A 22722-nucleotide genomic window follows, 5' to 3' on the forward strand; every position below is an offset into this window, starting at 1 on the left:
AATATCCTTGTCTGTTACATTCATCAGTACAGTGTTTATAGAAGTACATCTAAATTTGAGATAAATTGGTGATTATAAACGTTAGGTGAATTCAATTAACGTGAGGTTAATGAATTTAACAGATGAGGTAATGTTTAGAGTAGACAGGAGCTTTTTTCATGAATTTCTTTTTAAAATTGCAATAGTAAGCTATAATGAAATGACAAGTCATGAAGATTTTTGTGAAATGAGTGGCAGACTTTTATTAAAGGAGACTTGTAGAAGTGTTTAGAATGGTGCTTATACTATAGGTCTACTTTGGAAGCCTAGAATTACAATCTGTTCCTTTATGCAGTTAAGTGAACATTGGATTTCACATCTTTGCTCCTGTAAAATTTTTAATTGAAAAGACTGCTGCTTTAGAGCCCCAGCCTGTTTGCTGAATGGGTCTTCTTGTTTTTCCTCAGTCATATCTTTCTCTTTTAATTCTGTCTTTTTATACCCTGAGTTCTGTTGAAACCGCTGTTTGTTTTGTTTCCTATTACATTTTTCCTATAAAAATATTTAGCAGTAGCGGAAATAATCCTGATAAACTCCAGGGATATTAAGGAAAAAAATATGTATTGAACTGCCTACTTCATTGATGTAAATTCAGTAAAACAAGAAAAAACTGGACCCATGGGTTTTATGCATGCAATCTGTAATGATTTTCAATTCAAGGAATTGTCAGATTAAGGATAGACGCAACTTATTGTGAAATCGAATTTATGGGAAAGTTGAAATTTTCCTATGTAGCATTTAAAACTATATTAGAAATGTTTCATGGTGTTTAGTTAATTGATTCCATTAGAACATGGTTAATGATTACACAAACCAGTTTCAGATTATCAATCAATAAAGGCTTCATTCTTCTGTGTTCCTTTAATTAATTTTGATCTAAGCTAATGGTTGACAGGTATTACCATGTCTTGTGTCAGTTCTTGATTCACCACAAACCTAGGCTTACAGCATGTCTCCAAATCAATATCATATAAAAACACTAAACAATTTGCAGCATAAATTAGTAATGTTTTGCACTTAGTTAATCTGAAAATTGTCTTGTTTAATCGTAAATTTGTGTTGTAACATTTTAGCAGCGAAAGTCGATCGATTACCTGGTTTGAGGTTTTATTGTATGAATAAGGATATCACCTTTTGTTGAAATAATTTTCAGGCTTGATTTATGATGATGAAATAATGGCGTGTTGAATTATTAATCAGACGACTGTAATCATTACCTTGTTAACTGCGTCAATCTCGTAAAGCCGTGACAAATAATTTTCTCTTTTTACCATTTGAAATTTTAATGCTTGAACTTGTCAATAGAAAAAAGAATGAGAAAGAGATAACTCCTGATATTTGTTAATTTTTATTTTGAATGATGGAAAATCTAATTTAAGTTACATTGATTTTTGCAAAGGGTTTTTTTCTTCCAATTTTTACACATTTTTTTTTTTTATGCACTTGATATGTGATGTTAATATTTTATGAAATACCAACTGTGTCTTTTTTGTCATTTAGTAATGCAAAAGAAATATTCGAATACTTCAAATAGAACAAATAAGATAAAATTCAGTAGTAGTCTTATAATAAAAACAAAGAAAAAAGTCTAAAAATGCTAAGTATGCAAAAATGGTAGACCTTCCTGAAGCTAAAAATTGTGCAGACTACTGAGTCTTTGTATTACACAGACACAGAATAAATTATTAAGTGCATTAATTTACATTAATAAGTTTTAGAGACTTTTACAATTGAAACAGTTTTAAAGAAAGGTCAATATACTAAACTTTCATTTATTTTCGCAGATGCCTTTTTTTAGCCCTCTTTCAGGGATTTTGTTGATTTTCAACTTTGTTTATCATAAATTTATATATATATATATAAGAAAAAAACAAGTTTGACATAAAATATTTTTCATTTGCATTATTTTTCTACTCTTAAAATTAGGAAGAATAAATTGATCACAAAAATGAATAGTTTAGTTTTGTATTATGAGAGTGACCATGCATAACTTGTCTAGGCTCTTTGCTAGAGAAAATGGTATTGTTTGAGCAGCACTTACACATTGTTTGTGTTGTTGAATAACCATTTCCTTTATCATTTACTTCAATATCTCTTTCATATTCCATATGAAACGAAGGAAGAACATGTAATGTCACTAAAAGTTGTTCATAGAAGTTGATGGTTGATTGATCAATTGAATTTTTATATTTGATGTCCAATGACACATACTTGAAAAAAAGGACAGGACATTGGTTTGATTGATAGTTTCTCTGCAAAAGAGATTCACACTAAGATATAATATGACATTATTATTTAATTGTATAATTTGTGTATTTTCAGGAACAGGTCAAAATGTGAAGCCACCTCCTTTGAACATGCTCAGTGGTTCTAAGTTATCACGAAACACAGCTACAGTGCCACCATTAAATCAGTCGTCACCAAGTAATGGTCTGACGTCCAACAATTCTAATGCGGCTCTGAATGCCACCAGAACATCTAGTTTTGCTGCTGCACTCAGAAAACTTGCTCATCAAGCTAAAGACCCAGGTATAAACAGTATGACTTGTTAACCTTTTCATTTTATTTTTAGCTCACCTGGCCCGAAGGGCCAAGTGAGCTTTTCCCATCACTTTGCGTCCGGCGTCCGTCGTCCGTCGTCCGTCGTCGTCGTCCGTCGTCGTTAACTTTTACAAAAATCTTCTCCTCTGAAACTACTGGGCCAAATTAAACCAAACTTGGACACAATCATCATTGGGGTATCTAGTTTAAAAAATGTGTGGCGTGACCTGGCCAACCAACCAAGATGGCCGCCATGGCTAAAAATAGAACATAGGGGTAAAATGCAGTTTTTGGCTTATAACTCAAAAACCAAAGCATTTAGAGCAAATCTGACATGGGGTTAAATTGTTTATCAGGTCAAGATCTATCTGTCCTGCAATTTTCAGATGAATCGGACAACCCGTTGTTGGGTTGCTGCCCCTGAATTGGTAATTTTAAGGAAATTTTGCTGTTTTTGGTTATTATCTTGAATATTATTATAGATAGAGATAAACTGTAAACAGCAATAATGTTCAGCAAAGTAAGATTTACAAATAAGTCAACATGACCGAAAAGGTCAGTTGACCCCTTTAGGAGTTATTGCCCTTTATAGTCAATTTTTAACCATTTTTCGTAAATCTTAGTAATCTTTTACAAAAATCTTCTCCTCTGAAACTACTGGGCCAAATTAAACCAAACTTGGCCACAATCACAATTGGGGTATCTAGTTTAAAAAATGTGTGGCCTGACCCGGCCAACCAACCAAGATGGCCGCCACAGCTAAAAATAGAACATAGGGGTAAAATTCAGTTTTTGGCTTATAACTCAAAAACCAAAGCATTTAGAGCAAATCTGACATGAGTAAAATTGATTATCAGGTCAAGATCTATCTGCCCTGAAATTTACAGATGAATCGGACAACCTGTTAGTGGGTTGCTGCCACTGAATTGGTAATTTTAAGGAAATTTTGCTGTTTTGGGTTATTTATCTTGAATATTATTATAGATAGAGATAATCTGTTAACAGCAATAATGTTCAGCAAAGTAAGATTTACGAATAAGTCAACATGACTGAAATGGTCAGTTGACCCCTTTAGGAGTTATTGACCTTTATAGTCAATTTTTAACCATTTTTCGTAAATCTTAGTAATCTATAACAAAAATCTTCTCCTCTGAAACCACTGGGCCAATTTAAACCAAACTTGGCCACAATCATCATTGGGGTATCTAGTTTAAAAAATGTGTGGCGTGACCCGGTCTACCAACCAACATGGCCCCCATGGCTAAAAATAGAACATAGGGGTAAAATTCAGTTTTTGGCTTATAACTCAAAAACCAAAGCATTTAGAGCAAATCTGACGAAGTTAAAATGATTATCAGGTCAAGATCTATCTGCCCTGAAATTTTCAGATGAATCGGACGACCTGTTGTTGGGTTGCTGCCCCTGAATTGGTAATTTTAAGGAAATTTTGCTGTTTTTGGTTATTATCTTGAATATTATTATAGATAGAGATACACTGTAAACAGCAATAATGTTCAGCAAAGTAAGATTTACAAATAAGTCAACATGACTGAAATGGTCAGTTGACCCCTTTAGGAGTTATTGCCCTTTATAGTCAATTTCGAACCATTTTTCGTAAATCTTAGTTATCTTTTACAAAAATCTTCTCCTCTGAAACTACTTGGCCAAGTTCATTATAGATAGAGATAATTGTAAGCAGCAAGAATGTTCAGTAAAGTAAGATTAACAAACACATCACCATCACCAAAAACACAATTTTGTCATGAATCCATCTGCGTCCTTTGTTTAATATTCACATAGACCAAGGTGAGCGACACAGGCTCTTTAGAGCCTCTAGTTTCTTTTGCATCAGTGATCAAAACATTTCAAGTGCAATTATTTTAACACAATTTTATCAGATTTCTTCAGTATTTCACTGACAAAATGTGTTGCCAAAATAAATCACCATTATCTTTGAACATATTACAACACGTGGAGGTAAATTACCTGTATATAAATCATTACAAAATCACCAACTCATCTAGAAGATAGGTTCAAGATGAAGTTACATGGAAATAGTAGTGGAAATATTAAATGTTAATTTGAAATAAACAACACAGTACATAACTGACCTTTACAGGTCGTTGGGAGAAACCAGAGTATGCAACTAACCTTTGACAGTATATAACTGACCTTTACAGGTCGTTGGGAGAAACCAGAGTATGCAACTGACCTTTGACAGTATATAACTGACCTTTACAGGTCGTTGGGAGAAACCAGAGTATGCAACTGACCTTTGACAGCATATAACTGACCTTTACAGGTCGTTGGGAGAAACCAGAGTATGCAACTGACCTTTAACTGTATATAACTGACCTTTACAGGTCGTTGGGAGAAACCAGAGTATGCAACTGACCTTTGACTGTTTGACAAGTTCATTGAGGATTCCAAACCTCAGTTCTAACTTGACTCAAGTTAAAATAAGAAAAAAAAATACTTAGATGACCGTAAAAAAGTTTTTGAAGTTTAAAAAAGACTTGAATTGATAGAGCAAACTTAAGCACATGTCTGACCTTTGACAAGTTTATAGAGCAAACTTCAGTACATGACTGACCTTTGACAAGTTCATAGAGCAAACTTGAGTACATAACTGACCTTTGACGCATTGATAGAGCAAACTTGAGTACATGACTGACCTTTGACAAGTTCAAAGAGCAAACTTGAGTACATATCTGACGTTTAATGCATTGATAGAGTAAACTTGAGTACACGACTGACCTTTGACAAGTTCATAGAGTAAACTTAAGTGCATATCTGACCTTTGACACATTGATAGCACAAACTTGAGTACATGAAGTTGATTGAGCAAACTTTAATAGATGTCAGCCATTCACCAAGTAGTTGTTAATTTAAAACTATTCCATATGTTTTGATGATTAGAATGATTCAGTTAGTTGGTAACAAGAAATTAATTATATTCCTATCTGGATACTGAATCTGAAGATCTTGAAGAATAATATTTTGACAAGAGAAATCTTCAATCTGCTTTATTACAAACATCAATATTTAGACCACTAATATACGAGTTTGAAACCTAGCATCCAAAACAAATTTGGACCAGTTGAATATAATAATAACAATATCATTCATCTTTTGACATTCTCATCTGTTTTTGTAGAAGATACTCCAACAAAACATGGATCCCAACCAGGAAGCTCTAGCACGAGTCCAAGAGCAACCACACCAAAAAGAGGCCCACCTCCCCTAGTGTACACATCACATTCATCTGTCAGTTCTCCACCAGTGGTTACCATAGCACCTACACAATCTCATGCAAGCCTGGTCTCAACAGAATCAAGACAGGTAGGCTTTAAAGTAGTTACCATAGCACCTACACAGTCTCATGCAAGTTTGGTCTTGACAGAATCATGACAAGTAAGCTATAAAGTAGTAACCATAGCACCAACACAGTCTCATGCAAGTTTGGTCTCAACAGAATCACGACAGGTAGGCTATAAAGTAGCAAACATAGCACCTACACAGTCTCATGCAAGTATGGTCTCAATGGAATCACGACAGGTAGGCTATAAAGTAGTAACCATAGCACCTACACAGTCTCATGCAAGTTTGGTCTCAACAGAATCACGACAGGTAGGCTATAAAGTAGTAACCATAGAAACCTACACAATTTTATGCAAGTTAGGTCTCAACAGAATCACGACAGGTAGGCTATAAAGTAGTAACCATAGCACAGACACAGTCTCATGCAAGTTTGGTCTCAACAGAATCATGACAGGTAGGCTTTAAAGTAGTTACCATAGCACCTACAGTCTTATGCAAGTTTGGTCTCAACAGAATTACAACAGGTAGGCTATAAAGTAGTAACCATAGAAACCTACACAATTTTATGCAAGTTAGGTCTCAACAGAATCACGACAGGTAGGCTATAAAGTAGTAACCATAGCACAGACACAGTCTCATGCAAGTTTGGTCTCAACAGAATCATGACAGGTAGGCTTTAAAGTAGTTACCATAGCACCTACAGTCTTATGCAAGTTTGGTCTCAACAGAATTACAACAGGTAGGTTATAAAGTAGTAATCATGCGTCTACACAATCTCATGCAAGTTTAGTCTCAACAGAATCACTACAGGTAGGCTACAACGTAGTAACCATAGCACCTACACAATCTCATGCAAGTTTGGTCTCGACGGAATCACGACAGGTAGGCTTTAAAGTAGTTACCATAGCACCTACACAGTCTCATGCAAGTTTGGTCTCAACAGAATTACGACAGGTAGGCTATAAAGTAGTAATCATAGCACCTACACAATCTCATGCAAGTTTGGTCTCAACAGAATTACAACAGGTAGGCTATAACGTAGTAACCATAGCACCTACACAATCTCATGCAAGTTTGGTCTCAACGGAATCACGACAGGTAGACTTTAAAGTAGTTACCATAGCACCTACACAGTCTCATGCAAGTTTGGTCTCAACAGAATCACGACAGGTAGGCTATAACATAGTAATTGGTCTCCAGCAAGTCTGGTCGCAATGTAATCAAGGCAAGTGCAATGTCTTATACATGCTTTCTTGTCACTCTGGATGAGATGTAATAAAGACAAATGTGATATGAAGTAGTGCTGTAAATTTTGTGATTACTACACTTATTTTACAATATGAATTGTCGAAAATTTACTAAAATTTGAAACCATAGTTTGCATTTAAATCAACATCAAATGGAATTTTAAATGTGCAATAATCTGTAAAGCACAGCATAAGCAGGGATTTACAACACAGAAGAGTCATGAATTTGCAACATTTTTAATATTTAAGTATAATGGGAGATAACCCAAGTTGCAATATTCTGAAATGATTGCATGCATTTATTGATGTTATTTGTTCATCAACAGACTGACAAGTATACAAGATTAAATAATAGGAATTCAATAAATTGTATTCAAAATTAAAATCAGAAACTACATGTGTACTACTGGTGATGTGATACTTAACCTGGAAGTTCCACATTTTTAAAAAAACATTTAAAAAAATTATCTGTTGTAGAAAACATGTGCTATTGATTTATATATAATAAATATAACAGTAACTTTGAATGTGAATACAAATTTTATAATTCAAAGTGTAGGAAATGAAGATAAGAAATTTAACAAGGTCATTAAGTAAGAAATTGTTTGAAAAATAACACTTATAAATGGTTGAACTTTTAGTAATTTTATATATGAAATTTATATGTTTAGAGTTTGGACAGAACACATTCAGTACATAGTTCTCTGTCCACATATGATGGTTTAAGTAACATGAAAGCTGACCGTCCACATTCTACCCAGTCTGGTCGAGAAGAAGATAGATACAGGCCACAGTCATCTCACTCAAGCAGGGATGATGATAGATTGTCTGCTAAAGACATGGCTCCATCCAGGAGGTATATTAATACATGTGAAAATATGACAATGTATTCACCTTGTTTCAAGTGATTTAATAACATATTCTTTAAAAAAAAGTAGTTCACTTGAATCAAATTATCTTTCCTCTCATGGCTATTTTGTTATTTCAACTTAGTGTAAGAAGGCTGACTGTCAAAAGTTTTAGTGGAAGTATTGTGGAAGATGATCCAAAGGAAGAGCTGTAAATCACCATACAAGAAAAAAGTAAACTGTCTGTTGATCTGGCAAAGGGAGATAAATCAAAGTAAAATTGTGCTGAAACATTCACTTTCTTCACAACTGTAAAGAAATTAACATTGAAAATTAAAAGAAAATTGAAATTACATTTTTGTACTGTGAAATATGCTCAACCTTAATCCCTTTCAGGTTTTAAGTTTTAAAACTTATATTTTGAAAGAAACTTAACCGAAGTTGAAGATCAATTTAGAATAGAAAATATATTTGGTCTCCGACATATCTGATGAAGGTCATTCTAATGGGATCTTAAACTGATATCATATGTTCATTATATTGTAGGACCCCATTGTCAGCTCAGAGTTCTACGTCACCTGCTGTAACACGAGAGGAAAGTATAATGAGAGGATTCCAGCCATACCGTCCAGGAGATGATCTACGACACTCATTGCCACCGTTTGGCCTTGATGCAGCTGCCTATCCTTACCCAGCATTCCTGCCCCCACATGCATTCCCACATCCTGCCTTTAGGTTAGAAGTAATTAATGTTTTGTACGAAAGAAAATTGATCTTTGGTGATTATATTTCAAATGAATGATAATCTTTAACTCAGTTTTGTATAATATAAAAACATTAACCATGTAATAATTTGATAAAAATCAGCACTTGTATGACTGCTCATTGTTTAGATATATATTTGGTACATTGAGCCAGTAAATTGACAAAGCAAATATAAATTTCTTTCAAAATATTTAGTTGAATAGACATGTAATTTTGGGACTTTACTTCAGGATATTTCAAATTCAGTTATAGAAGCAGTTTATCCCTCTAGATCTTCTTAACAGTTGAAAATACTACTTTAGCGATTGATTATATATTTAACCCCTCATATTATATTTGTAGATTTGATGACCCCTTATTAATAGAAAGATACAGAATGATGCAGCCCCATTATCTCCCCTTTGCTCATCCTGGGATGTTACCACCACCAGGTGGCCTCAGTCCATTCCTAACAGGACGTTATCCACCAGAACTTCTCCATCAACAACTGCCATATGTGTCTCAATCGTCACGGTTACCAGATCTGTCTCCGTCACTGCTGGAAAGGTTAGTTATGTTCAAAATAGAATAACAAATACTCAGTTGAATCTACATGAAAATATATGAAATATAGAAACAGGAAACAGGAAATCTAAAACCAATAAAACATCATTTATATATATAAAGATAAATCTTTATTTAGTAGATATCTTTCAAACATGTTTTTACATTGAATTGCAGAAATTTTTTTAACAGTTTAGCTAGTTTAGGATTAATGTTTCAAAAAATTCATAAGGGTTGCACAGAACCCAGTGTCTCGCCTTCTTTATAAATGTAATAAATGTTTTAAGAACTTTAACTGCGGAGTGTATGTAATATTAATTGGAAGAAAAACTAAATCCATACATAAATAACATAAAGAAAAAAGTCCATTTATAAGTAAAGGGAATTTTTTTTTCAAATTACTTCTGGATACCAATCTCTGATCATAAACAAGCTTTTGTCTAAGTTTGGTAGAAAATCCAGGGTAGTTTAAGAAGGTTATTAAAATTTAAAAAATAAATAACCACAAATTCTAATATGAAGTGCTTATTTCATTTTGTGAACAAACCCATGACCTAAATCCAATAAAATTTGTTTGCACTTGCGTATATTGACTTCTTCAGAATAATGAATTTGATCAAATTATCATGCATTTAATATATTTCCTTAAAACTTTAAAACACTTTCAAACTCTTAAATGGTGCACATGATGTTACTAATTCATTTATTATGACTGTAATGTGTTGCATTCTGAAATTGACATACTGTGAAAGTACTTCAATTCGTGGTTATCAATTTTCGTGGTTTGAGCAATATTTACATGTTCGTGGGTTTTTAAATTCGTGGATTTTAGTTTTCTTAAAAAAAAAAAAAAAAAAAAAAAAAAAATTAATGCCTTTAGAAATGAAAGTAACAAATACTTAGTAGTCTGGATTGAAGGAAATTGCAAAGTAAACATTGACCCGTGTAAATCGTAGTGATAACACTAATTAACCCATGATAAAGTGATCAACAGATTGAAGACCATCAAAGATGCTTACTAGGTCATAAACATGTCACCTAAAGAAAACAGTAACATAAACAAAAGCTATAAACGTATCTTGAATTGTCAAATAATTCTCATCAAAATCAAACCCAGTATGAAATTATTATTTCCCATATGTACGAGAACTATGAGGATATAAAATGAACACTTTATCATACTAGCGTATCAATACCGGGAATCTGACTTTCATCTATCAAAAATGTTTTTTATGAGAATTAAAAGATCAAAAGTTGTACAGTTTGGATTATTAAAAAATAAATGGGTATAATCCAGCATGCAGTTGTAGTTCTGTGACTGCTATTAAAGTATTCTCAGATTTGGCGTTATTCAATATATTCTCTAGATCATAGTCAAACCAACCGATGGGGATCTTTCAATGTCTTGATTTGGACGATGGTTGTTTTAATTCGTTGGACACATAAATTCGTGGATAAAGTCATCCAGGAAAACCACGAAAATTGGTACCCCATGAATAAAAGTACTTTCACAGTATTTGACCTAGATACGACAACCGTTCATGCTGGTTGTTCAAACTCCTCCCTCTGAAAAATCACAGTGTCAAAAAAGGGAGGTTCATGGAAGAGCCTACACAAATGCTTTTACACTTATACTTATCGGACATAGAAATTACCTTAATTGTCCTATTTAGAATCGAAATAATAGTCACAAATATGATGCCTACCCATGTTAAAACTACAATAAAGTATAGCTTGCATCAATTATTTCTTAAGTGAATGTTATGTTAACTGGTAGAAAACTAAGTCCATTTCTAAGTCAAATATGGGAAAAAAATGAATTTTATTTTAAAAAGTTTATAACTGGATACTATCTTATGATCATAAACAGGCTTCTATTCAATTTGGTAGAAATATAGGATAGTTTAAGAAAGTTATAAAATTTCAAAAAAGTTTTAACCACAGAATGAATATTTGTGGACAATGCCATCGAGGACTACGAAATTTAGGATCACTATGTCTCGCTTTATCGACGTAAGTCAAAGGGTCGACAATAATAAAGATCATTGCAGAATACAGATTTTGTGTAAGGCTGTTTGTTAATCAAAAGAATTTGTATATTTTTCTAATTAAATTATTTTCACTATAGGCAAAGATTAGAGGAAGAAAGAATGAGAGATCTGGAAAAAGAACAGAGAGAGAAAGAAAAGGAAGCCATTCTTTTAAGAGAGAAAGAAAGAGCAAGGGAAAGAGAAAAGGAATACGACAAATTACGAGAATCAATGAGTCATGATTATCGTTCACATCCTAGTACTGAACTTCGTGTTCCTCATCATATTGAGAGAGGGTCATCAGGAATAGACTTAAGGACACAACAATACAGTTCTGAAAATAAGAAATCAGAGACAAAAGACAGAAATCATAATGAACGAGGACCAGGAAACAATGACGCCATTCCTAGATCTGTAGAAGGTATTAATATTGTCTCTATTCTGTAGGACTATCATATGTTGTAAATAGAACTTCCTTGCAGCTTTTAACATTTCAGTTGATTTGTGTTTGAAACAAATATTGTGTGCATTGGAAGTATAATATAAACTAAAATTAGAAAATAATTAGTCAACTTGCCATAAAATAAGGACATACTGTTTCATATCAGCTGTTTACATAACCTTACAATAGAATCCATACAGTGTTCATCAATTTTTCTTGCAAATTGTAAATTTAATTTTCAGTTTAATCATTTTTTTTTTTTTTTAATTTGAGTCTGTAAAACCAAAGCAATAGAGGTAAATTCACTTATTTCAGTACACAACAAGTTTTTATGCAGCCATATAAAAAAATCAGAATTTGAATTACTAGTTGCAAGAAAATTAGTCTAAACATGAATGGTGTTACTGTATATTCCAATGTATAAAATGTTAGTCAAGATTTGAAAGTTTAACAAGTTGTTTTGTTTTGATAGGACATAAATTTGGCTCAATCACTCATGGGACACCTAGGGAGTATAACCTGAATGACAAGAGCAGTAGGGAATTCCAATATAATTCTGACAGTGATCGCTTTAAAGCCTCTCGGAGAGATATGGAACAACACAAGCACAGCCATCATGATATTTCTAAACTTCATTCTCATCATCACGACAAACATGCCAGTGGTCATCATGATCATAGAGACAAAAAATATTCACTGTTGAACTCAGGACATCATAGTGATAAAAATAGAACTCAAAGGGAAAGTGAAAGTAAAGTTCATAAATCAAGTGACAGCATATTCAGACCCTTTGATACATCGAACTTAACAAATGGCCATTTACCTGCTCATAATTTCCGAGATGGAGGTAATATGCCAAATGTGGAACGAACAATGGAGGCAGGGCAAGGGAGATTACCTAATAAGGAAAACACTAGTGCTTTGAAACATTCAGTTGGCATGACAACAAAATCTGGAAATTTTAACCTTAATCATGTGATAGATGCAAGTAAAATGCATTATAAAGAGCATCATGCCGAACACTTGCATTTAGCTACAGATAAAAATCGTGGTCTAGTCATCAGTAGCCTTGACATTGGTTGGCAAAAATTGCAAAAACGAAGGATGCGTGGGGAATTAAGTGACGATAGCGAAATGGATGAAATTGTTGACTATTTGGATGAATCTCATAAACAGAGTTTAATGATGGTGACGAAGGGACCACCATTACCTTTAGATGTTTCTAGAGAGAAAGTGAAATTTTTACAACAGATTGGATTAACATCTCAAAAGGTCAAAAGAGGTAGGTCACACAGAACATATTTTATATGAAACAAAAAATGATATGAAGAATACAAGAATTTCCACATGTACATGTAGTACACAATAAAAAAGTATGTGTGGTTCCAGTTACATCTGAAAAAAAGTTAGGGTAGGTAGGCAGGGATTTTTTTTTATTTTATGTTTTTTTTTTACATTGAGTCTATGGGAGCAACATTCTGACTTTAACAGTGCTTAATGAAAAATGACAATAAAATCTTTAGGGTAGGCTATTTTAAAGCCGAAAAAGTAGGGACGGTAGGGTTACTGGAACCACACATATATTTTTATTTGGCCTTAAAATGTCATTGAATTAATTTGAATTTTGTAAAGAAAATAACTAGACTATGAGAGTACATTTGGGATTGATTACATGTACATTTTTTTTATTGTTCTGTAACACATTTGTGAATAAAAATGATGATCATTAATTTTCTTTGTCTGCAAAATCGTATGCAGGCATATTATATGGTTGATATTTATACTATTTGGGGAAAAAATGAAAAATTTATCCCCACCCCTATAACATGTACCTATTTAAAAAAAATGCAATTAAAAAATGTATGTAAAATTTTAAACAGGTGAATCTGCAAACATAATGCAAAATTAGGCCTAGTGGTTGTTAAGTATTTTGTTCAATATATAATCTCATTGAAAAGAGCAGAAGTTAATTATTGAGTAACACTAATTTTATAGGAAGACTATTAGGACAAGAATATACTTATTTTATGTCCATATTTATAGATCTGGAGTACAAAAAGATTCGACGTAGAAGACGTCGACACAGAGAACCTAGTGTTAGTCCTGTATTGATGGTTGATGGAGACGATAAACGTATATCACCCTCACCTAAAGTTGACCCGGAAGTATTACGTCGAGAACCAGATTATCCTAACAAATGTTCTTTCTTGGGATCATTTAGTCTTGGAACAGTAGAAAGTGAGAAAAAGAAAGGTTTGTTACCAGTTTCAATAATTTACAGTTTGTAATCCTGAAACAATCTATTTTGAAAGAAAAATATACAGATTTGACATAATATTTAGAAAACAAAACCAGTGATTCAGTTCAATCAAAGTTCAACTTGTTCAACATGTTCAAACTAATTTATATTTTTGAACATTTCATATAAACATGATAAATAGTTATATGAAATTTTTGTCATATTTTTGTCTACAAGTCAGACCTTGATAAATGCAGGGGTATAATTTAGTGAGCCATTGCTCACAGCACATCTTGTTGTTTCTGAAATTTTTCAATGATATAAAAGTGTGGAAAGAAGTTGTAATGTTAAAGCTCTGTTAAATAAGAACTGTATGACATGGTTGATCAGTCAAGAAACTAATCGAAATAAGTAATTTTAAAATGCAATTTTTGTTTCCTGACGGATTTTTGTAATAATTGTATGATTAGTTACATATATGATTGATTATTAATGTTTGACCACACTTTCAACCTATAGGCTTTATTGTGGTGGCCAGTTTTTATCGAGGAGGGAGCAGGAGTTCCCAAGGAGAACCACTGAACTGGCAATACTTGTCAGTTAATGCACCTGAGCTGTGTTCAATCTCACAACCTCACTTTTGACAAGCTAGCAATTGCTGTAGATGATATGATTAGACCACTTTTCACAAAAGCCCCAGTAACACTCAGTAATATTCTTCAAGATACATTTTTGCAAGTGGATGTATAATTAATCTTTTATACAAAACTCCATATTTCACTAAAGTTTTATATAATATTGCAACAATGGAATAAATTTCAATATGTGGATGATTAGTTTCTTCTTTATTTAAGGCTCTCCTGTTAAACGAAAAGGTGATAAAAGACAAGATGAACATTCAGGGAAGAAGGTATCAAGAACGACAAAAAGTGAAAAAGTGAAACTGTTTTCTAACAAGAATAGTGATAAGACACTTAGTCGAGAATTTGCCCAGGAATTTCATAACTCTGTCTTACAAAGTACTCAACAGAAACAGATTAATGGAAGATTAGGTTTGTATTAAAGGACAAAACATAAAGATTTTTTTTTTCACGTTTATCTTTCTTAACTTAACTTCTGATTCATAATAATTTAATTGTGCTTAATAAATGAGGGGCTTGAAGTTTCCCTGAGAAGTGTATTTTTTTTTTAAATGTAGTGAATACATGGAATCCATTATCATTCTGTGCTATAGATAAACCATAGATTTAAGTTCACATTTTCTTTAGGGTTTATAAACAGTCTTTGACAAAACTGCTAAATTAAATATCCAAAATCCCCCCTTCAATCTGTAAAAGATAACTAACTGAATTAACACTTTGCATGAACAGTTCCCACCTGTAGTTTAACAACAACAATCAATCATTCATATTTTTCAGTGCACTCACTGCAAAAAAATATCTAATTTACTTTCTAATTATTAGTAATACTGTCTATTCATACGTAAAGTGATAATAAGAATTCTTCCAAAACATCAAAATAAGAAATTCTTCTTTAAAGATGTCAAATTTATGTCATGTAAGAATCCTCATTCCTTAAAATACTGGCTTAAAGGAAAATTTATATATAATAAAAACATGTTATCTGATTATTAAAGGTGGAGATGATTATATACTATAGAATGTATACTTTTAATTATTTTTATGCCCCGTCTACGATAGTAGTAGGGGCATTATGTTTTCTGGTCTGTGCGTCCGTTCGTCCGTCTGTTCGTTCGTCTGTTCGTTCGTCTGTTCGTTCGTCCGTTCGTCCGTCTGTCCCATGTCAGGTTAAAGTTTTTGGTCGAGGTAGTTTATGATGAAGTTGAAGTCCAATCAACTTGAAACTTAGTATACATGTGCCCTATGATATGATCTTTCTAATTTAAATGCCAAATTAGAGTTTTGACCCCAATTTTACGGTTCACTGAACATAGAAAATGATAGTGCAAATTTCAGGTTAAAGTTTTTGGCTTCAGGTTAAAGTTTTTGGTCAAGGTAGTTTTTGATGAAGTTGTAGTCCAATCAACTTGAAACTTAGTATACATGTGCCCTATGATATGATCTTTCTAATTTAAATGCCAAATTAGAGTTTTGACCCCAATTTTACGGTTCACTGAACATAGAAAATGATAGTGCAAATTTCAGGTTAAAGTTTTTGGCTTCAGGTTAAAGTTTTTGGTCAAGGTAGTTTTTGATGAAGTTGAAGTCCAATCAACTTGAAACTTAGTATACATGTGCCCTATGATATGATCTTTCTAATTTTAATGCCAAATTAGAGTTTTGACCCCAATTTTACGGTTCACTGAACATAGAAAATGATAGTGCAAATTTCAGGTTAAAGTTTTTGGTCAAGGTAGTTTTTGATAAAGTAGAAGTCCAATCAACTTGAAACTTAGTATACATGTTCCCTTTGATAAGATCATTCTAATTTTAATGCCAAATTAGAGAATTTATTCCAATTTCACAGTCCTTTAAACATAGAAAATGATAGTGCGAGTGGGGCATCCGTGTACTGTGGACACATTCTTGTTGAACATCTTTTAACACAGCAAAAATTTTCTTTTTGTAGGTTTGGATGGTAATCAAGGGGAGACAAGTCAGTCTTTAAAACCAACAATCTCTTGTGATTCACCTATTGGTGATATTCCTAAATGGCCAGGCATTGATATTTTAATGGAATCTTATCAAAAGTATCAGGAAGGTAGGTGATTTATTGTATATTATTGAGTAAAATTTTAATATGAGGTCTATAAGAGTCAAAAGTATAAGAATCAAACAAACAAGGCTTAATAAGGCTCCAATATTACCCCAATTTCAGGTTTAATAAGGCTCCAATATTACCCCAATTTCAGGCTTAATAAGGCTCCAATATTACCCCAATTTCAGGCTTAATAAGGCTCCAATATTACCCCAAGTTCAGGCTTAATAAGGCTCCAATATTACCCTAATTTCAGGCTTAATAAGGCTCCAATATTACCCCTAGTTCAGGCTTAATAAGGCTCCAATATTACCCCAAGTTCAGGCTTAATAAGGCTCCAATATTACCCCAAGTTCAGGCTTAATAAGGCTCCAATGTTACCCCAAGTTCAGGCTTAATAAGGCTCCAATATTACCCTAAGTTCAGGCTTAATAAGGCTCCAATATTACCCCAATTTCAGGCTTAATGAGGCTCCAATATTACCCCAATTTCAGGCTTAATGAGGCTGCAATATTACCCCAATTTCAGGCTTAATGAGGCTCCAATATTACCCCAATTTCAGGCTTAATGAGGCTCCAATATTACCCCAATTTCAGGCTTAATGAGGCTGCAATATTACCCCAATTTCAGGCTTAATGAGGCTCCAATATTACCCCAATTTCAGGCTTAATGAGGCTCCAATATTACCCCAAGTTCAGGCTTAATAAGGCTCCAATATTACCCTATTTCAGGCTTAATAAGGCTCCAATATTACCCCAAGTTCAGGCTTAATAAGGCTCCAATATTACCCCAATTTCAGGCTTAATAAGGCTCCAATATTACCCCAATTTCAGGCTTAATGAGGCTGCAATATTACCCCAATTTCAGGCTTAATGAGGCTGCAATATTACCCCAATTTCAGGCTTAATGAGGCTGCAATATTACCCCAATTTCAGGCTTAATGAGGCTCCAATATTACCCCAAGTTCAGGCTTAATAAGGCTCCAATATTACCCTATTTCAGGCTTAATAAGGCTCCAATATTACCCCAATTTCAGGCTTAATAAGGCTCCAATATTACCCTAATTTCAGGCTTAATAAGGCTCCAATATTACCCCAATTTCAGGCTTAAATTTTAAATCCGTGTATTACACTACAGTAAGCTATAAAAGTCTTCTGCAGAACAAAATGTGAAACAATTCAAACTAGTAAACAAATGTTATGTGAAGTAGAAAATAAACACAGTAAACAACAACAACTTATAAAAAAGAAGATGTGGTATGATTGCCAATGAGACAACTATCCACAAGAGACCAAAATGAAACAGACATTAACAACTATAGGTCACTGTACGGCCTTCAACAATGAGCAAAGCCCATACCGCATAGTCAGCTATAAAAGGCCCCGATAAGACAATGTAAAACAATTCAAACGAGAAACTTGTATATTTTTCTGTTAATAAATCTGTTGTGTAATCAATATTACAGTTGTAGAGACTTTATAAAATAGGAAACCCTATGATTTCAATTTGTGAATTTGTGTCAATTTTTCTTTCAGTGTTAATAAGTATTTATTTTTCATTTCAGAATTTAAATTAGAAAAGTCTATGCTACAAGACCGTTGTCGGAATCTACAAACTACTAATCAGGATTTCAATAAACGAGCTGAGGAGCTCAGTAAGAAGATGTCGGTAAGTTGACCAGAGTTATCTTTCTTTTTTATTTTAAGAACTTATATATTATTAAGTTAAAACTACTTTATTTTTTCATGTTGCAACAAAAAATATATCTTACTTATTTGCATATTCAACCCTTGAAACTGAGACGTCTACTAAATGAGTGTTTAATTACCTTGACGTTTAATAAGGGTCTGAGCTCTGTCATTCCGAATGTTAAACACCAAGGAGGCAGTAAGCATCACAAGTTTCAGAGTTAATATTGTCTTTTAAATGATGTTAACAAAAAAATGAGAAATTATAACATTCTTACCAATATCTGTCTTTAGAACAAATGGACGGTATTCTCCTCTTCAGGTAGCCCTGTGATATTGTAACGCAGAAAATAAAGTTTTAGTTTTTAGGTGAAGATTGCATGAAATGCATTCAAAACCTTATGGGACTGACTTGATATCTTAATGTTCCAAGGCTTATCACTACCTTTTTTGATACACAAAATATAGTGCATTGATCAAAACATTCTATACATCCTATCCATGAACATTTCAACAAATTTATGGATGTAATATATGCTCAGATATTCAAGGCACAAACTATTGTTACACTTGTAATGAAAATTATATAACTTTTGCAAGGTGCAGGAATCTAGTATCTGTTCTAAAAATAGAAAGATGTCATTGGTAACATCTTCTTGAAAAATTTGGAGTTATCTTCCTTTGTCTAGAATTGCTGTTAAATCAACTACAACCAATGCAATAATTAATTTTACTTGCCACTGATAAATTGAAGCTATCTTTACTGTTCAGTGCTTACAAGCAATTTGACTGTCAATGTTTGGGATGAATTGGTTATTTTGTAACCTTATTTCTAGCTATGAAAAAAAAAAATATGGTTAGGGCACACTTATTATATCATAACAAATTTTTACTCTGTGTTTTTGTAGGAGTTTTTGGATAAAAAGAAACAGCTAGAAGATAGTCGTCTGGAAAACCAAGGTGCAATAGACAGTTTGAAACAGATAATAAAAGACATGAAATAACAGTGGAGTTGTGTAACAAACCCAATGGTGCAATAACCAGGATCAAATAAATATTTAGAATGATTAAGTGATGGTTTCATTTTAGTTACACAAATCCTGGTGGAATATCCAAAATGAAATGAATACTAAAAATGAAAAAGTGATGGTGTAATAATTCCTGGTGCAATATCCAATCTGTAATAGATGCTGAAAGACTTGAAATGTTTAAATTGTACTTAATTTATATGCATTAGTCATTCCTGGAGGGAAATGAAAAACACATTGTTATTGTTTTATTCAATATTTTGTATAATTAAATAATGACTGAATTAATTATATTCATATTGTTAAATTATTCTTAGAGAATAATGATTGTTGAAATTTAATTTGGCATAATATGTAATCAGGTTTAAGAAAATTATTGCAATTAGAATATAGGTGTATATGATTTTGAGATGTAAAATTGACAAGCTTTCAACTTTAAGTTGGAAGATGAATTGAAGGTTTATTGCATTTTAGTAATACTCTGTATAGTGCTTTTTTCCCAGTGTTGTTGTAATGTCAAATGAAATAATGGTGCAGACAAAATCAGTGATTATTCTATTAAACTTTTTACTGGATTTCTGCTATTGTCCGTTTGAATTTATGTATTACAATTTTATTATATACACACTGTTTTAGCTAGGAATTAAGGGCAGAGGGGGCACATTTACAAATGAAGGACATGTTAGCATGTTTTAACTAAAAAAGGACAACTTGATCATAATAATAGATAAAATTGAATTAGTTAATGTTTTTTACAGGATTTGTACTAGTTTTTTGGTGGCAAAAAGTTTTTAACAGTTATTTTTGGCATTGAAGAGGGAGGGATAGGGGAGTTGTGCCTCATTAATTTTGGCTCGATAAGAGATTGCACAGTGATTGGCTTCTGATACACCCATTTCTGCAAGATAAAATCATTGAATAGTAAATGTATTTTAACATTATGAACTTTTTATATTCCTATTCCTTTACAAAGGAGTAAAAAGAAGATCATATTTAAAATGCATTTGCAATCAAATTTTGCCACGTTTATTGTTTATAACAAAGGTTGGCATACAAACATTTTCAACTCAAATAAAAAATCTCCCGTTTGGAAGGGCATGTTTCCATAGTGATTTAATATGAGAAAACTTTGATTGTTCAGAGAATAAAAACTTGAATTAAATCCAATGTTTACTTTTTGTGATTGTCATATTTGGTGTTGACACTAATTTATCTTCTAACACTGTTTAGACCTGCTTTTGCACCATCTATAAAATATCTGTTTATTAAAAGGACAACACACTGCCTCCTTCCTCAAGTCTTCTTCGTATTAGATGAAATGTATCATGCTGAACAATGAAATTGTTTATTTACTTTTACATTAAATACACCTATTATACATGGTTTTATACACATCCATTATATCATTTACACATACATTAAACATTAAATTGTTCACCTTGTATTTAAACTCTTTTTATGAACATATAATTATAAATTTGCTTTTACAAGGATTTCTGCATGATTCAGGTTTAGAATTTATCATCTATTTTTCAAATCTTAAAAAATAAATTGAATGTGAGTATTATGCATTGGAAATTAAATAGAAAAAAATTACCATGATTGATGTAGTAGTTGGGATGTTTTTCCTGAAAAATTTATGTTTATTTATTTAATATAAAAAAAAATTTGATATAATTTATATTGTACTAAAAATATATTTTGGGGAATTTTCACCTAATGCGCAGAAGTAAATTGTTCAATAATTTCTGTAAATGCTACAACACATAATTTGATGAAATTCTTTTTCAATTCTGATTACGATTATCTCCCCTTTTTACATGTTTTCCATAATTGCTGGCAATTGATTCATAAGATATTTAAGGAGATTGAGGAAAAAAACTATTCCTAAACTCAATAGGAATCTGGTTAGAAATCAACCCTCAAACTGTTGAATCTCTAAAAGAAAATATAAAATTTATAAAACTTTCAGCTAAAGCTTATTGAAGTAAGTTAAAAGTGTTAGCTTTTGAAAAAGCTTTCCTGGCTTCAGCTTTTATAAAGGAACTCAGTGTAACAACTCAGATGATGTTCTAGAAAATGAGACATGTATACACAATTGAGTGATTTGCAATGTTTTGAGTAAAATTAATCCAAAAATTATTGATTACCAATAAAGTTTTGAATGAAAACAAAAATCGAAACTTTCGCCAGGAAATAAAACTGTTACCATTTGAATTGACTGGTCTTATCTGACCGTTAAAATTTGTAATCAGAAAAGGGGGTTGATTCTGAATAAAAGTTTGCTTTATTCTTTGTGTATATTTACAAGGCATATGATACCAAATGTCTGCTATTCATAACATTATAGCCATAACCAGTGAGATTTGCTGATATTGTACTGTTTTTTGGAACGATGTCTTTACTATGATCATATCTACTCAATATCTCAATCTTTGTGATCATATTCATGGTATATATCATTGATTTCTGTATGATAATCCGTTTGCAGCTATATAGCATATCATGTCTCTTTTTAATAAAAAAAAAAAAAATATTTACGGCATAGTTTTTCTTCAATATTTGGCCTTTATATGTCACAATTTTTCCCATTTATGTGTCTTAATGCTTACTATTATTGAGTGGTTTAAGTTTGCTTTTGAATAAGTTATTGACACAGTTTGACTGATCCTAATTAGGAGTGTAACGTGACGGTACCCAAATTGCACCTATTTTGACAGTTTTTTCAACTACGTTTTTTTATGATCAAGACAAAAATTTCCATTTTGTGTTTATTTTGTAGCCGTATCCTTCTTTATTATAAAGGTACACCAATTTGATTTTCAATCCATAAGGAATCATAGAAAAATTGGTCTGAACTTACCTCCAAACCATCCCAGATTCTGTAATGAGGAGTACCCAAATTGCATCCATGCTTAAATTCGCATCGTCAAAAGTCGAATAACAGAGCTTTTGTTTATTTTTTTCAAATATTTTGAACAATTGGATATTTGTCCATGCTTACTCGTCATTTTTTAAGAAATGGATACTTGAAACGTATTGTATTTGCTAATTTTAAAAAGATGACGTTTTGATGACGTCGCATGACGACGTTTCAGTACATTTTGCTTTTTCAGTAAACACTTCATCTGTTGATAAATATTGTGAACGTTTTGTGCATATCTAAATATTTTTACCTATGTTGAAAGACGTGCATAGTATCAAATCATAAAAATACCATTTTTTAGCTCACCTGGCCCGAAGGGCCAAGTGAGCTTTTCCCATCACTTTGCG

General features: G+C 32.4%; 1 protein-coding gene across 1 annotated transcript in view; it reads left to right on the top strand.

Annotated features, from left to right (window-relative positions):
- Positions 1-21989, top strand: part of LOC143079965 (uncharacterized) — a 67936-nt gene extending 45947 nt beyond the window's left edge. Inside the window, exons 3-14 of the mRNA XM_076255596.1 lie at positions 2362-2568; positions 5738-5922; positions 7820-8004; positions 8543-8731; positions 9104-9307; positions 11433-11755; positions 12249-13058; positions 13820-14029; positions 14870-15067; positions 16605-16736; positions 18298-18401; positions 19330-21989. Of these exons, the coding sequence (XP_076111711.1) occupies positions 2362-2568; positions 5738-5922; positions 7820-8004; positions 8543-8731; positions 9104-9307; positions 11433-11755; positions 12249-13058; positions 13820-14029; positions 14870-15067; positions 16605-16736; positions 18298-18401; positions 19330-19425 (2843 nt within the window). The 3' untranslated portion in view covers positions 19426-21989. The remainder of the gene's footprint in view (positions 1-2361; positions 2569-5737; positions 5923-7819; positions 8005-8542; positions 8732-9103; positions 9308-11432; positions 11756-12248; positions 13059-13819; positions 14030-14869; positions 15068-16604; positions 16737-18297; positions 18402-19329) is intronic.
- The last annotated feature ends 733 nt before the right edge of the window (positions 21990-22722 follow it).

This window comes from Mytilus galloprovincialis, chromosome 6 (assembly GCF_965363235.1).
Source record: "Mytilus galloprovincialis chromosome 6, xbMytGall1.hap1.1, whole genome shotgun sequence".
Taxonomy (NCBI): Eukaryota; Metazoa; Mollusca; class Bivalvia; order Mytilida; family Mytilidae; genus Mytilus; species Mytilus galloprovincialis.